At 44.4% G+C, this 18,187-nt stretch overlaps 1 protein-coding gene across 1 annotated transcript in view; it reads left to right on the forward strand.

Moving 5' to 3' along the window:
- Nucleotides 1-6,280: 6,280 nt before the first annotated feature.
- LOC141153766 (NADP-dependent alcohol dehydrogenase-like) overlaps nt 6,281-18,187 on the forward strand; it is a 74,340-nt gene continuing 62,433 nt past the window's right edge. Inside the window, exons 1-2 of the mRNA XM_073638890.1 lie at nt 6,281-6,438; nt 9,048-9,149. Of these exons, the coding sequence (XP_073494991.1) occupies nt 6,421-6,438; nt 9,048-9,149 (120 nt within the window). The 5' untranslated portion in view covers nt 6,281-6,420. The remainder of the gene's footprint in view (nt 6,439-9,047; nt 9,150-18,187) is intronic.

Raw genomic sequence — 18,187 nt, forward strand, 5'->3', positions numbered from 1 at the left:
TCTGAAAATGTCAGTTACATCTAAATGATGTTGATTCTAAATGAAAATAAAGAATAACCTTCGGAAAAACATTTCAGTGTAACTGTTAGGTTACGTGCACACGAAGCGTTTTTGATGCGTTTTCACGGCGGAAACGCTGCAAAAAAGCTTGTTAATAGGTCTGCCAGCTATAGCAATGGTAATCCTGATGTGATGTGCACATGATGCTGAAATTTCCTCTCAGGATTACCATTGTGGGGAAAACTGCAGCATTACCATTGTTCGGGCGTTTCGGCCGAGAATTTGCGCCCATTGACTTGAATTGAACCGCAGAAAAACCGCAGGTATAATATTTATACTCGCGGATTTGCTGCATTTCAATTAAAACCAATGAGTGGGAAACGCTCTGGAAACGCGCAGCGGGAGAGGAGGACTACTGCTGATAACAGCGTGAGTGGCGTGGCTGGGGGGAGCAGTAGTTCTCCTCAGCCAAGCAGGCTACCAAGCGATTAAAGAAAGAAAAAAAAGTAAAAAAAAAAAAAAAAACTCATACTCACCAGGCCGGGGCTAGCAGCAACACTACCCGCACTTCTGGCAGCAATGGTCCTGACAGTAGTAGTAGTAGTAGTAGTAAGAAAAGCACATCACAATTGGTCTCCTTTGCCTCTCCAAGCACAGCAGTGGAGAGGGAATAGAGGGCATAAGGGAATGTGAATATATGTGACATCGCTCGTCCTAGTCACAACAGCCTCTGAAAATGATACCATCAGCTTGAGTCTGTGTTCTGTACAGACAATCTCCTCTGCTGCCATAACACTTAATGTTGTACATAGTGAAAGTTTCACTCTGGCAATTGAGATTCTGATTTGGCTATTATCCTAAGTCATATTGCAAAACTCGTAAAAGGGTTGATTGTGACTTGTAGGATTGCTGCTTCCAATAGGTGGCGCTATAGAGTCCTCTTTTTCTCTGAAGAGGCAATTTGCATATTAAATTTCCCAGAGGAGCTTTGCACAGTGAATAAGCCTCCTTACCTTGACATGCCAGAGCCGGTGTGTCACTCTCCTCAAGGAGAAACGTTACCCCTTAGACCTCAGTCCAGAGCCTCTCGCCTAGCCAAATCAGTTCTCATACTTTGCACTGACGAGGGCCAACAGCCCGAAACACTGTGTCTGGAAATTGAGATTCTAATTTGGCTTTTATCCTAAGTCATATTGCAAGGCTTGTTAAAGGTCGATTGTGACTTGTAGGATTGCTGCATCCAATAGGTGGCGCTATAGAGTTCAAGTCCTCTTTTTTTCTGAGGGGGCAATTTGCGTATTACACTCTGTCAATAACACTTTTTTCTGTCCTGTAACTTTTTCCCCTAACCCACAGCAGACTGGTGTTTAACCGCTTCCCGACCGTCCACTGTAGATAAACGTCGGCTCTGCCTGGGCTCTGTGCAGCGCCGACGTTTAAAAACAGTGGGTGGTCCCGCAGCGCTCAGGACCCCCAGGGTCCTGCAAGCACTGCGGGTGCGGTGCAGAGCGATAGCTCTGACAGGGAACATCATCGGGACCTGATTGGATCAGGTCCCAGTGATGTTAACCCTTTGCTATCTTCTATATGCCGCGATCTATAGTGATCGCGGCATATAGAAGATAGCAAGAGGAGAGGGGGTCGTCTACTTACCTCTCCGACGACGCCTGATACTTCCAGGACCTGGTGTTGTTATGGCAGCTGGAGGTCACATGACTGCCTCCAGATCTGCCATATATGGTGTCCTGCTAGGCTCAGCGTGCAAGCTGAGTCCAGCAGGAGACACAGTGTGAAACTGTCAGCAGTGGTCTCATACAATGTAATATATGTCTATTACATTGGATGAGATCAGTGATCAGAAAAATAAAAATTAATGTCCCATACAGAGACTAAGTAAAAATGTAAAAAAAAGTCAAAAAAAATGTTTTCAAACTGTTAAAAAAAATCACAAAATAAATAAAAATAAATAAATAAAATATTAAACCGATAAATCCGTATATTTATGCAAAAAAAAAAAAAGTACACATATCTGGTATCGCCGCGTCCGAAACAACCCGAGCTATAAAACTGTCACACTAATTAACTCCTTCTGTGCACACCGTAATAAAAATACATAAAAAACGGAGCAAAAAACTATGCTTTTTCCTCATATCGCCAAACAAAAAGTGGAAAAAAATGCGATCAAAAAGCAAAATGGAAATAAAAATGGTACCACTGAAAGCGTCATCTTGTTCCGCAAAAAAAAAGCCGCCATACAGCTCCATCAGCCAAAAAATAAAAAAGTTATAGCTCAGAATAAAGCAATGCAAAAAAAATATTTTTTCTATAAAATTGTTTTATTGTGTAAAAGCGCCAAAACATAAAAAAATATACAGTAAGTGTATTATCGCTGTAAACGTACTGACCCGAAGAATAATGCTGCCTTATCACTTTTACCACACGCAGAACGGCATAAAAAAACCTCAAAAAACAATTCCTGAATTGTTGGTTTTTGTTAATTTTACCTCCCAAAAAACGGAATAGAAAGCGATCAAAAAATGTCACGTACCCAAAAATAGTACCAATAAAAATGTCAACTCGTCCCACAAAAAACAAGCTGTCACATGACTCTTTCGGCCGAAATATGGAAAAATTATAGCTCTCAAAATATGGCGATGCAAAAACTAGATTTTGCAAAAAAAAGCATCTTTTAGTGTGCGACAGCTGTCAGTCATAAAAACCCGATATAAATCTGATATCTCTGTAATCGCACCGACCCGAAGAATAAAGTAATCTCATCACTTATACCGCACGAGGAACGGCGTAAAAAATAATAAAACCAATTCTTCACCTGCTACTGATTTGTTTATTATGTCTCCCAATGTGCTCACCACACATCTAGATAAGTTCCCTAAGGGGTCTAGTTTACAAAATGGTGTCACTTGTGGGGGGTTTCCACTGTTTAGGCACATCAGGGGCTCCCCAAATGCAACATGGCGTCCGCTAATTATTCAAGCAAATTTTACATTCAAAAGGTCAAATGGCGCTCCTTCCCTTCCAAACCCTGCCGTGCGCCCAAACAGTGGTTTTCCCCACATATGAGGTATCAGCGCGCTCAAGAGAAATTGCACGAAAAATTTTGGGGTCCATTTTTTCCTGTTACCCCTGCGAAAATAAAAAAAATGTAATTAACATTTTTGTGAAAAAAGTTAAATGTTAATTTTTTTCTTCCACATTCCAAAAATTCCTATGAAGCACCTGAAGGGTTAATAAAGTTCTTGAATGTGGTTTTGAGCACCTTGAGGGGCGCAGTTTTTAGAATGGTGTCACTTTGGGGTATTTTCTGTCATAAAGACCCCTCAAAGTGACTTCAAATATGATGTGGTCCGTAAAAAAATGTTTTTGTAAATTTTGTTGGAAAAATGAGAAATCGCTGGTCAACTTTTAACCCTTATAGCTCCCTAACAAAAAAAATTTTGGTTCCAAAATTATGCTGATGTAAAGTAGACATGTGGGAAATGTTATTTATTAACTATTTTGTGCGACATATCTCTCTGATTTAAGGGCATGAAAATTCAAAGTTTGAAAATTGCTAAATTTTCAAAATTTTCACCAAATTTCCAATTTTTTCACAAATAAACGCAAGTGATATCGAAGAAATTTTAACACTATCATGAAGTACAATATGTCATGAAAAAACAATCTCAGAATCAGGGGAATCCGTTGAAGCGTTCCAGAGTAATTACTTCATAAAGTGACAGTGTTCAGAATTGAAAAAATTGGCCCGGCCACGAAGGCAAAAACAGGCTCTGGCGTGAAGTGGTTAAGGAAAATAATACATTTCTGTGTTGGTTCTGTGAGCCATGGCAGTAGTGACATAGACAGTGTTAGTAGTCCTCTGAGCCAAGGCAAAAGTCAAGTTGGCAAATCGGTGAGGGGATAAAAAGATCATTACATTTCCCCCATAAAGGAAACTTTAATCTGGAATGATGATTATGATGAGGAGGAATCTCTGATCAATAAGACCTAGGAACCATATTAGGGGCAAAGGAGGTGAAGTTATACACAATGCAGACAATGTGTAGCTAAAATATTCTCTGATGCAAAATCTGATTGTTCGGCCGTCATCTCTGGATCAGATGATGCCGAACTTTCTGTTGATGGAGGAGACACAACAGTGCCTGAAATGTCTGTTGGTGATAGTGGTAAGTCTTAGATGCAGGCATCTTGTGTGTGAGTGTTCTTTTCCACATTGTCCCTAGATTATTCTTTGAAAGTCTGCAAGTTTTGCAAGAAGAAAACAAGCTTTGGAATTCCCAGCTTGCAAAGACTAGAAACGATGGCTCGCGAGCTGCATATGAAGCGACATCACCTGCTCATTTGAGAAAAACAAGGTGAACAGCAATCAATGTAGGCTTCAAGTTGTCAAAACAGCATAAAAGCCATCCAACCAGTGTCAAAGTGCACCCAAATAGGGCCTAACTTCTAGTATTAAAACCTTACCATGTGTCAAAGAGATGTCAATGTGCATAAGAGCCGAGCACTAAGTACTAAGAAAAATAGTATGTTCATAATCAAGATTAAGAGATGAATGACAAATCTTGTTCATAATTCATTCCATTAGGATATCTGGTGTTTATTTTCAAAATCCATAATGTTTCCTTCTAAAGCACCTGTCTGCACCAATCTCTGCCTCTTGGTGAACAATTGACTTTTTCGATGCCATAAATCACAAAATACTCCACACTAGCAACGTGCTGTTCTACAAAGTGTTTAACCGCTCCTGAATAGGATGTGTTTTTACTTTAAATATTGGAAATGTGTGTCACCAATTCTCTTTTAAAGATTTCAGATTGTGTTCACTCTATGTATTTAGCACTACATTTTTTTACATTCGATACAATATATCTCATGGTGCGTGTCATGGTTAATAAAAGAGCCAATAGTGAGGCTCACTCAATGTGGCAAATCCACTGACTGTCTTTTCTCTGCCCTAATGCACATCATTGTTTACCACATTTAAAAAAAACCTTCAGTGCTATCCATGTTGTAGTGGTTTCTTTTTTCTACATGTATAAATTTAGGGATAAGAGAGCTTCCTCTCCTCGGTACAGCCTGAAATCTATTTTCCTTGATAACTTTGTCAAATTTCACATCCTGATTCAGAATAGGTAAATATTGGCATATAATGGATTTTATTTGATTGAATTACTTACTATAAGGTATCCTGAAAACAAGTTTAGTGAAATGTTTTTACTTTTTGTTATTATATAGAAGCGAACTTCTGTCCATATTTATGATTTTTTCTTCTGATGTTTTAATGGATTTCATTGATTTTTTATTATAACCTGTAGCTAACAGTCTGCTTTTAATTATGTGTTTTTCCCTACAAAATGCCCGGTTATCTGAACATACAGGTGCATCTCACTAAATTAGAATATCATTAAAAAGTTAATTTATTTCAGTCCTTCAATACAAAAAGTGAAACTTATATATGATATAGAGTCATTACAAACAGAGTGATCTATTTCAAGTGTTTATTTCTGTTAATGTTGATGATTATGGCTTACAGCCAATGAAAACACAAAAGTCATTATCTCAGTAAATTAAAATAATTAACAAAAAACACCTGCAAAGGCTTCATAAGCATTTAAAAACGCCCCTTAGTCTGTTTCAGTAGGCTCCACAATCATGGGGAAGACTGCTGACTTGACAGATGTCCAGAAGGCAGTCATTGACACACTCCACAAGGTCCCAGAGTTCCAATTTTCATTTGGAAATCAAGGTCCCAGAGTCTGAAGGAAGAGTGGAGAGGCACACAATCCAAGCTGCTTGAGGTCTAGTGTGAAGTTTCCACAATCAGTGATGGTTTGGGGAGCCATGTCATCTGCTGGTGTAGGTCCACTGTGTTTTATCAAGACCAAAGCCAGCGCAGCCATCTACCAGGAAATTTTAAAGCACTTCATGCTTCCATTTTGCCCTAATTTTTGTTTTCTGGAGAAACAGCATATATAACATTTCTAACACACGAGAGCATAAAACGAAAAGTAAAATGGGTGTTGACAAAATTTTGCAACTAGATTTTTGGTTGGGCAAATTAAGTCCACAGTTGCTGATTTGTTACGTGACCCAATTTATCGATTACGGAATGTGACTCATGTTATCTGAACTAATTTATCCTCCAAATAATAATGCATTTGATGAAATATTAACTGTAAAGCAAACACATCATTGTCAACGTGCAGCCCAAAATGACACAGTCATTGTGTACAGTGGACTGTAATATTGCCAAAATCTGAGGCAGGCAGAGTTTATAAGCCTGTCTAGGACGCAGTGCTTGGGGCTGAGGAAAAATCTCAGGGAGTGGCAAATACTCACACAGGACACAGTAACAGTAGAAGCTTAAAGCTGAAACAGTGCAGAACTGTAACCAACACCAACATGTGCACCGTAGGAAAGGTATTATACTGTTACCATTATTTCTCTGCCATGCTGGAATGTTGCTTTTTTCTTAGTTAAATGCCTTTCGGTAACAATGCTTAATTATTATTTTTGTGTGTTAGTTTGCATTTTTACAGGAAAATCTATACAGTTTGTTATTTCCTACATTTATGCAATGATTGAGACTTGGTAGATTTGTATCCTAGAAAAGAAATCTGTAAAATGTTTTCTGAATGTTGAGCTGTTTATAAGTCTTGAAGAAAAAGAACTAACGCTGAGCTGACTTAGGAAATAAGATTGTGCCAATAATGGAGTGTGTGTGAAGTTACTTAAAGAGGAACTAAACTTTTTACAGTTTTATTTTTTTGACTCATTTTCTTTCCAAGCAGATCAGCGACCCCCACTGATCATTCAACCCTACCTCCCTCAAGATAGGTACACAGCTTAGGCGCTCAAGTCTCCTGAGCTGGGCACCTCTAGGGAGGAGAAGTTCAAGAAATTGGTGGGCCAAAACCTACTGAAATGACCCCGAAACCGACCAATCTGCTTGCAATTAAAGTGATGCAAATGTATAAAAGGTTTAGTGACTTTAAAGTTGGAAACACAATGCAATTTTTGTGGCTGTTTATTGAGTCAAAAACAAGTCTATAGATGAAATTCTAAAAACAAGTATATACTGTAGATATCAAGATCTAAAAATAAGCATATGTGTATAACGTTCTAAAAAAAAAAGCATATAGATATAAAGTAATAAAAAACTGCCATAAAAACTGCATGTGTGATATAAGCTTTATTATTTACTCCCTTTAAATGCTGTTGAGGCCGTTATTATTAATATTTGTCATGTGTATGCCATCTGCATGTCTGTTTTTGACAACTGTATGACATTCAGATGTCCTCTGTGTTTTAATATTACCAATTATAAAGTTATACAAGGCCAAATATATTTTTGTCGGTTAATAATTGTGACGGATGCTATAAAGATTGTCTGTTTCAAATCCATTTTTTTTCATGCATCCGCTGGCAAGTCTGATCTGAAAAACTGTAATTTTTAAAAAATGTGTGCTGCCCATGTGCAGTTTAAAATTACGCTTGTCTGAACAGGCCCTTAGGTTTAAGTCACAAACTGCATTTTCTGTCTTTCGGTGGAGTTTCTGATGGTATTTTTGATCGCCTTATTTTAGGTAAAAATGCTGTCCATGATATTACTTTTTTTTCTGGCATTTTCCCAAAACCTCCTTTTAAATTACTTAAAAATTGGCAGATGAAAGATAAGCTTCAAATGGTACAAAATAAAACACCTGGCCTAGGAAATGTTATGAAATTCTTAGTGTTTTACACAATTTTTTCAGCATTGCTTAAAAATATGTGAATTGGGCCATTATGGAGTTTGCTGACTTCTTTCCATAATGCTGGCCATTCAAAATGCTGGCAATACAGAAATAATAATTTTATTATTGCATCATTTTAGTCAGTATTTTTAGTCAATACTTTCAAGTCAAAACTACTAGAGGAGCAAACACAAAGAAAAGGATACAGGTTTTTTCACATCAGTTTTTTTTGGTAGATGCGCTATCCGTTAATTTTATGGATAGATGACAGATCCATTACAATCAATGTGTCATTTCACACGGCCTTTCTGTCTCTGCGGACTGAGGGTTTGCAACAAAAGAGAAATGTCGGAGTTGGGGATCAAAACCCTCCAATGCAACTTAATTACCTCCTCCCCGAAATCATTCGAATGTCGTCTCTATTTTTCTGTTTCAGACCTCATTCGTGCCTCAGCGTTTTTTCTCGTATGAAAAAAATGGTCCAGTTTTTCATTACTGCAAAGGTAGTAATGGACCGCACATACCATAACAACGTAGGCCATGATGGGTACATTTTCTATCCATGAAAGTCACAGATAGAACAAGTGCGATATGTGAAAACCGGAGTTCTGAATGAGCCCTCATGATTATGTGAAGCTAAGAAATTTTGCTACTTCAACAAAAATGGATCCATCACACTGACAAAATACACATCGACCATTTTCAGAGGACCGTTCTTTTTTTTTTTTCACATGGTCCAAATGTCCCAAAGAAAATATTAGCAGCATGCACATGTTTTGGAAGAGACTGGTTTATTAAAGGCTATGCATGTGAAATAAATAAAAAAAAAGGATTTCATAGAGATTATCAGTACAGCATCCAATTTTTACAGATACATTGAAATTATTAACATAGCATACTGAACTTGGTCTTGTAAATTTCATTAACTGTTGATGTTTAAAAATGGATGGCATACGGATTACAATAGATACCAAAAATCATCTGTTTTTTCCTGGATGAAATTCAGATGATTTTTTTAAATTCTCATGTGAACTTAGTCTTTCTAAAACTACAAATCCAATTTTCTTCAACACTAATGGCTGCTTGCTCAGAGTTGCCGCTGGTGAATACCATCTTGTAGGTAGTTACAGCTGTATTTCTGCATTTTTCTTTTAAATGTCCACAGAGCAAACTATTATGTAAGATTTCTGAACTGGCATGACTAGTCATAAATCCATGGGTGGTTTCTCATGTGCACAACAATCTTGTTAGATAATTATCTGTAACATTATCCAAAACAATGGCTTTATGTTTAAGGTCATTAAATGCAAGGCAGCTATTGCCTGGGAACCATGTAAGCCCCTGAGCGTTGAAGATATTGAAGTAGCTCCACCGAAGGCTCATGAAGTCAGAATAAAGGTAAGAGAATTGCAATAAAATATAATGGCAAATGTGTGACTTGCTGAGAAAATTATGTAATGTACATTATGCAAATTATGCAAGGGGCCTCATAAATACAAAAAAGAGCACTAAGGTTTCTTTAACGCCGCATTACTTATGACTTCTGAGAAAGAACAGCACCTTGCACATGTTCATCGCAGACTTGTGGCTGTTGGAGACCCGTAAGGTCCATGCTATATGCAGCAGGATGTGGGGGAGGTGAAGGAGGAGAAGCAGTGATAGGTGGATGTGGAAGGGGACATTGCATTATTCCAGGCAGAGGCAGGTGACTAGAGATGAGCGGTGTTCGACTAGAACTGTTCGCCAATCTCAAATTCGAGCTGTTTTGGGCGGTGTTCGAGTTGTTCGACGAACCCGAACGATTTGCAAAAAATTCGGCTGTTCGAGGTTATGTTCGATAACTGTTCGTGCACCAAAAGCGTGTCCTGCATGTCTGGCGCTATTTAGAGCACCAATCATGCAGGGATTGTCTGCCACTCACTGTAATGCCACAGCCATGGTGGTTGTGGCATTACAGTGATTGCCCAAATCGATGGGAACAGTGCCAACAGTGAAACATGAAAAGCCGGCAATTCAGCAGCGGCATACACCTGTACCCGACAATTTAGAACCGAAAGAATAGAGCTTCACACATAGATTAGATAGATATAAACATGTCAGCCACATATATACGAAGTACAGTGAAAGTGCTGCTTACTGTACTTGTCATTTAGCGTAAAGGATTTATCAAAAAAAATAATAGTGTTTTCATGCACCGTCTCTTTAAAAAAGCCGGCCGGCAATTCAGCAGCGGTACCCGACAATTTAGAATAGAAAGAATAGAGCATCACACATAGATTAGATAGATAGATAGAAACATGTCAGTCACATATATATGAAGTACAGTGACAGTGCTGCTTACTGTACTTGTCATTTAGCGTAAAGGATTTATCAAAAAAAATAATAGTGTTTTCATGCACTGTCTCTTTAAAAAAGCCGGCCGGCAATTCAGCAGCGGTACCCGACAATTTATAACAGACAGAATAGAGCTTCACACATAGATTAGATAGATAGAAACATGTCAGTCACATATATATGAAGTACAGTGATAGTGTTGGTTACTGTACTTGTCATTTAGTATTAAAATAAAGGATTTATTATTAAAAAAATTGGCGTGGGGTTCCCCTTAATTTTAGGCTCTAGCGGAGGTTAAGCAGACGGCTGGGGCAGATGTTTGAAGCCTGGGAAGGCGGTAATACCCACGGAGCTTCCCAGGCTACTAATATCAGCCCCCAGCTGAATACATAGCCTTTACTAGCTATTAAAATGGGGGACCCCCCAAAAAAAATGATGTGGGGTACCCCCTAATTTAATAGCTAGCAAAGGCTAGGCAGACAGCTGGGGGCTGATATTAATAGCCCAGGAAGGGAGCCATGAATATTGGCCCCCTCCCAGGCTAGAAACACCAGCCGTCAGCCGCCCCAGAAATGGTGCATTCATAGGATGCGCCAATTCTGGCACTTAGCCTCGCTCTTCCACGCTGCCCTGGTGCGGTGGCAGGGGGTAATAGGGTTGGGGTTGATGTCAGCTTATAATGCCAGCTGACATCAAGCCCAGGTTAGTAATGGAGAGGCGTCTATAAGACACCCCCATTACTAACCCCATAGTCAAAGTTAAAAAAAACACAAACACCCAGAATAAAGTCCTTTAATTGAAATAAAGACACAATCCTTTATTGTTCTAAATTAAACCATACTTACCGTCACGCCCATTCCAGCTGAAGCCAACGATCTCCTGCAATAAAAGAAAAATAATAAAGCAACCTCATCCTTACCTTTCCATGGTTCCCACGACAGCTTCAGCTCTGCTACATCGAGATGACAGGCTGGACCGCAGCAGAACGCTGCCATCCATCCTGTCATCCCGCAGACACTGAGAAGCGCAGGCTTGCTTGCGCTGCTCAGCGTCTCTCTGTGACGACATCCAGATGAGCCGAGTTCATGTCCAATGAACTCGGCTCACCTCATGCACGTCACTGACAGCGTGGGAAAATTCTCACGCTGAAGCGGTGAGTGCAGGAGAATTCTCCCACGCTGTCAGTGACGTGCATAAGGTGAGCTCATGTCCAATGAACTCAGCTCACCTCCTGCACGTCACTGACAGCGTGGGAGAATTCTCCTGCACTCAGCGCTTCAGCATGAGAATTCTCCCACGCTGAAGCGCTGAGTGCAGGAGAATTTTCCCACGCTGTCAGTGACGTGCATAAGGTGAGCTCATGTCCAATGAACTCAGCTCACCTCCTGCACGTCACTGACAGCGTGGGAGAATTCTCCTGCACTCAGCGCTTCAGTGTGAGAATTCTCCCACCCTGAAGCGCTGAGTGCAGGAGAATTTTCCCACGCTGTCAGTGACGTGCATGAGGTGAGCCGAGTTCATTGGACATTAACTCGGCTCATCTGGATGCCCTCACAGAGAGACACTGTGGAGCGCAAGCAAGCCTGCGCTTCTCAGTGTCTGCGGGATGACAGGCTGGATGGCAGCGTTCTGCTGCTGTCCAGCCTGTCATCTCGATGTAGCAGAGCTGAAGCTGTCATGGGAACCATGGAAAGGTAAGGATGATGTTGCTTTATTATTTTTCTTTTATTTCAGGAGATCGTTGGCTTCAGCTGGAATGGGCGTGATGGTAAGTATGGTTTAATTTAGAACAATAAAGAATTGTGTGTTTATTTCAATTAAAGGACTTTTTTCTGGGTGTTGTGTTTTTTTTAAATACTTTACTAGAAATTCATGGTGGTCATGTCTAATATTGGCGTGACCCCATGAATTTCGGGCTTAGGGCCAGCTGATAATGCCAAGCTGGCCCTAACCCCTTTATTACCCAGTGAGCCACCGCATCAGGGCCCTGGATGAGTTGGGTACAGCGCCAGAAGATGGCGCTTCTATGAACGCGCCATTTTCCGGGGTGGCTGCGGACTGCAATTTGCAGCGGGGGTGGCCCAGAAAGCTTGGGCCTCCCTGCGCTGCGGATTCCAGCCCCCAGCTGCCTAGTTGTACCTGGCTGGACACAAAAACAGGGCGAAGCCCCACGTCAATTTTCTTTAAATTATTTCATGAAATAATTAAGAAAAAAAGGGCTTCCCTATATTGTTGTGTCCGGCCAGGTACAAATAGGCAGCTGGTGGTTGGGGGCAGCCCGTTCCTGCCTGCTGTACCTGGCTGGACACAAATATAGTGCGAAGCCCCACGTCAATTTTTTTTTAATTATTTCATGAATTTCCTGAAATAATTTAAAAAAATTGAAGTGGGGCTTCGCACTATATTTGTGTCCAGCCAGGTACAGCAGGCAGGAACGGGCTGCCCCCATCCACCAGCTGCCTATTTGTACCTGGCCGGACACAACAATATAGGGAAGCCCTTTTTTTCTTAATTATTTCATGAATTTCATGAAATAATTAAGAAAAATTGAAGTGGGGCTTCGCACTATATTTGTGTCCAGCCAGGTACAGCAGGCAGGAACGGGCTGCCCCCAACCACCAGCTGCCTATTTGTACCTGGCCAGACACAACAATATAGGGAAGGCCTTTTTTTCTTAATTATTTCATGAATTTCATGAAATAATTAAAAAAAAAGTACGTGGGGCTTCGCCCTATTTTTGTGTCCAGCCAGGTACAACTAGGCAGCTGGGGGCTGGAATCTGCAGCGCAGGGAGGCCCAAGCTTTCTGGGCCCCCCCCCCGCTACAAATTGCAGTCCGCAGCCACCCCAGAAAATGGCGCGTTCATAGAAGCGCCATCTTCTGGCGCTGTACCCAACTCATCCAGGGCCCTGGTGCGGTGGCTCACTGGGTAATAAAGGGGTTAGGGCCAGCTTGGTATTATCAGCTGGCCCCAAGCCCAAAATTCATGGGGTCACGCCAGTATTAGACATGACCGCCATGAATTTCTAGTAAAGTATTTAAAAAAAACACAACACCCAGAATAAAGTCCTTTAATTGAAATAAAGACACAATTCTTTATTGTTCTAAATTAAACCATACTTACTGTTATGCACACGCCCGGGCTGAGCGGCGTGTGCGTGTGATTGTAGTGATTCCACTGGACCGTGCCGGAGAGTGAATGCCTGGAGGGGCGTGACTAGGTATTCACCCGATCCGACCAGGGTCGCACGACGGCATACGACGCCAGTGCACCAAGGAGGAACCGAGCAGAGGGACCAGGTGCTACTCCAGGACAGACCCCGGACACGGCTGTTGACCCACACAGGGGAATACAGGAACAGGCTGGTAGGCTGGCACACAGACTGGTGGGTATAGGCAGGCACGACTGGTATGCAGGCAGGCGGGGATGCAGGCAGGGGGGTAAAGGCAAGCACAGCTAGAGTGCAGACAGGGAGGCACTAGCAGGTAGGAACACAGGCGGGATAGGACCCAGTACACACCGGGACACAGGAACAATACAGGCAAAGGGGTACAGGCAAGCACGGCTAGAGTGCAGACAAGGCTGAGCAGGGAGGACAGGGCTCTGTTCACACGGAACAGACAGGAAGGGAAAGGCAGAGCCAGACACCCACAGGGTACTTGCAGTGAAGTAGCGAGTGGACCACAAACTCACAAACGGGAGTACAGAGACAACTGGCAGGAGTTAGGTACGAGTTCAGACTCTGCAGAAAAAGGAAGGGAACGGACATAGAGGCAAAAACAGGTAAAGGATAGGAGAGAGTTCAGACTGGAACTGAGTGTACGGAGGAGACCGACACTGCAGCGGGATACAGGAGCGGGTCTGGGAATACTGCCCCCAGAGAGGCGGGACGAACAGGCAAGGAGCGTGTTCAGACAGGACAGACAAGATACAGGAGCGGGTCTAGGTAATCGGCCCCTAGAAGGCAGGAGGAACAGGCTAGGAGCGTGTTCAGACAGGACAGACAAGAGAACACAGAAAGGACTCAGTTCAGACACGGGAACAAATACCGAAAAGCAGGAGACATACAGGACTCAGTTCAGACACGGGAGCTGATACCGCAAAGCAGAAGACATACAGGACTCAGTTCAGACACGGGAGCTGATACCGCAAAGCAGAAGACATACAGGACTCAGTTCAGACACGGGAGCTGATACCGCAAAGCAGAAGACATACAGGACTCAGTTCAGACAGGCCTGGAAATACAGCCTCCAGGAAAGGCAGACAAGGAAACAAAGAACGGGACCTGGCACCTTCAGAGTGCAAGCACACACTGAAGGAAACACTATGCTCAGGCAGGGATAGAAGGGAGCTGCTGAGCTATATACCAAGTGACAGACAGCAATAGGCTGAGGACGCACAAGGGGTGTGACCCACAGCAGGTACAAAAGGCAGGAAGTGATCGGGCGCCGCCCTTAAGCAGCAGAAACAGACACAAACAGACAGCATGGAGGGAAGCCAGAGAGACATTCTGGACAGGAGATCAAGTGCGCCCTCTTGCACAGTGGGAGATGGACCACCATGCAAGGACGCCGCCAGGTATGTTACAGTACCTCCCCCCTTACGCCCCCTCTTCTTCAGGCCTGCCAGAATCTTCCGCAGGGAATTCGAGGACCAGTCGTTCACTGGGTTGGAGGGGGACAGAGACTTAAGGGTAATCTCTGCTTCGAGGTACATCTTGTCAAGCTCACAGGAAGAAATAGACGGGTTATCACGTACATAATGAGGAAAAGTCACTGTCTCTTTGTTATCTGGTGGTATCCCGGAGGATTCAGGAAACAACTGGAGGTCCTCCGCCGGGTCAGAAGAGTGCAGAGGCTCAGAGAAAACAACTGCTTCAGAGTACACTAGGTCGGACTCACTGGAGGAAGCAGGCGAGGTATCGGGTACCGAGTATAGGAAAGTCTCTGTCCATTCACCACCAGGTGGCACCCCGAAGGGTTCTGGAGACAGCTGGCGGTCCTCCGCCTGGTCAGAGGGGTGTAGAGACTCACGGGTAACCTCTGCTTCAGAGTACACTAGGTCGGACTCACTGGAGGAAGCAGGCGAGGTATCGGGTACCGAGTATAGGAAAGTCTCTGTCCATTCACCACCAGGTGGCACCCCGAAGGGTTCTGGAGACAGCTGGCGGTCCTCCGCCTGGTCAGAGGGGTGTAGAGACTCAGGAGTAACCTCTGCTTCGGAGTACACTAGGTTGGACTCACTGGACGAAGCGAGCGAGGTATCAGGTACAGAGTATAGGAGAGTCTCTGTCCTTTCGCTACCAGGTAGCACCCCGAAGGGTTCAGGAGACAACTGGAGATCCTCCGCCTGGTCGGAGGGGTGTAGAGACTCGGAGGTAACTACCACTTTGGGGTACCCATTGTCAGGCTCACAGGACGAAGCGGACAAAGTATTGAGTACCGGGTGTAGAGAAGTCTCTCTCCATTTGTCATCGAGTGGTATCCCGGAGGGTTCAGGAGGCAACAGGGGATCCTCCGCCAGGTAGTAGAGGTGCACAGACTCTGAGGTAACCACAGCATTGGAGCATCCTTGGACATGCACACCGGTTAAAGAGAAAGAAGCATCTGATGCCGGGTGCAGGAAGTTCTCCTGTGTGGAGTCTGGATGGGCAGAAGTCTCTTCGGCCAGGAGAACTGGTGCACTACCCACGCACATTACCCATTGGGGTTTCTCCGGGATACAGGGAGATGAAGCTTCAGTAGGGACTTCAAGGTTGGAGTCAGGAGGTCTCAGGGAGGACAGACCCTGGCGTGACGGCTTGCCTCTAAGTCTAGCACGTCTGGACTGCCTCTTGAGGTTGAGAGAAGTATTCCGGAAAGCGTAGTCACCCTGTGAGGATTCTGGGTGGGCAGTAGTCTCATTGGGCTGGAGGACTATTGCGCTACCCACACACATTACCCGTCGGGGCTGCTCCGGGATATTGGGAAGTGAAGCTTCAGCAGGGGCTTCAGAGTTAGGGTCCTCGAAGACCATACGAAAGGCCACCAGGAAGGCCTGCAGGTCAAGGATGACAGGATCCCATGCTTCCCATAGGGGGGTGACCCATTTCAAGGCATCACCCGCTAGGTAGTCAATCATAAAGGCCACTTTAGCCCAATCGGAAGGAAAATAGAGAGGGTAGGCCTTAAAGTGTAGCATGCATTGCTCCACAAATGCACGACACTGTCTTGGATCCCCATAGTAACGTGGCGGATCCGCAGGAACGAGAGCTGATAGATCCATCTGGACGGGTGCGTAATTCGCCTGGAACTCAGCTAAAGGGGGAAAAAAATTTATTTATTTATTTTAATGCATGTATTCGCTGGAAAAACTTCTCAAAGAGCGAAGGCCGTGGGGCTCAACGGGAACCATGGCCTGAGCATGCTGTTATGCACACGCCCGGGCTGAGCGGCGTGTGCGTGTGATTGTAGTGATTCCACTGGACCGTGCCGGAGAGTGAATGCCTGGAGGGGCGTGACTAGGTATTCACCCGATCTGACCAGGGTCGCACGACGGCATACGACGCCAGTGCACCAAGGAGGAACCGAGCAGAGGGACCAGGTGCTACTCCAGGACAGACCCCGGACACGGCTGTTGACCCACACAGGGGAATACAGGAACAGGCTGGTAGGCTGGCACACAGACTGGTGGGTATAGGCAGGCACGACTGGTATGCAGGCAGGCGGGGATGCAGGCAGGGGGGTAAAGGCAAGCACAGCTAGAGTGCAGACAGGGAGGCACTAGCAGGTAGGAACACAGGCGGGATAGGACCCAGTACACACCGGGACACAGGAACAATACAGGCAAAGGGGTACAGGCAAGCACGGCTAGAGTGCAGACAAGGCTGAGCAGGGAGGACAGGGCTCTGTTCACACGGAACAGACAGGAAGGGAAAGGCAGAGCCAGACACCCACAGGGTACTTGCAGTGAAGTAGCGAGTGGACCACAAACTCACAAACGGGAGTACAGAGACAACTGGCAGGAGTTAGGTACGAGTTCAGACTCTGCAGAAAAAGGAAGGGAACGGACATAGAGGCAAAAACAGGTAAAGGATAGGAGAGAGTTCAGACTGGAACTGAGTGTACGGAGGAGACCGACACTGCAGCGGGATACAGGAGCGGGTCTGGGAATACTGCCCCCAGAGAGGCGGGACGAACAGGCAAGGAGCGTGTTCAGACAGGACAGACAAGATACAGGAGCGGGTCTAGGTAATCGGCCCCTAGAAGGCAGGAGGAACAGGCTAGGAGCGTGTTCAGACAGGACAGACAAGAGAACACAGAAAGGACTCAGTTCAGACACGGGAACAAATACCGAAAAGCAGGAGACATACAGGACTCAGTTCAGACACGGGAGCTGATACCGCAAAGCAGAAGACATACAGGACTCAGTTCAGACACGGGAGCTGATACCGCAAAGCAGAAGACATACAGGACTCAGTTCAGACACGGGAGCTGATACCGCAAAGCAGAAGACATACAGGACTCAGTTCAGACAGGCCTGGAAATACAGCCTCCAGGAAAGGCAGACAAGGAAACAAAGAACGGGACCTGGCACCTTCAGAGTGCAAGCACACACTGAAGGAAACACTATGCTCAGGCAGGGATAGAAGGGAGCTGCTGAGCTATATACCAAGTGACAGACAGCAATAGGCTGAGGACGCACAAGGGGTGTGACCCACAGCAGGTACAAAAGGCAGGAAGTGATCGGGCGCCGCCCTTAAGCAGCAGAAACAGACACAAACAGACAGCATGGAGGGAAGCCAGAGAGACATTCTGGACAGGAGATCAAGTGCGCCCTCTTGCACAGTGGGAGATGGACCACCATGCAAGGACGCCGCCAGGTATGTTACACTTACCATCACACCCATTCCAGCTGAAGCCAACGATCTCCTGCAATAAAAGAAAAATAATAAACCAACCTCATCCTTACCTTTCCATGGTTCCCACGACAGCTTCAGCTCTGCTACATCGAGATGACTGGCTGGACCGCAGCAGAACGCTGCCATCCAGTCTGTCATCCCGCAGACACTGAGAAGCGCAGGCATGCTTGCGCTCCTCACTGTCTCGCTGTGACGGCATCC

Source organism: Phyllobates terribilis, unplaced genomic scaffold (assembly GCF_046119375.1).
Source record: "Phyllobates terribilis strain yellow unplaced genomic scaffold, ASM4611937v1 Scaffold_1__5_contigs__length_1240528914, whole genome shotgun sequence".
NCBI lineage: Eukaryota > Metazoa > Chordata > Amphibia > Anura > Dendrobatidae > Phyllobates > Phyllobates terribilis.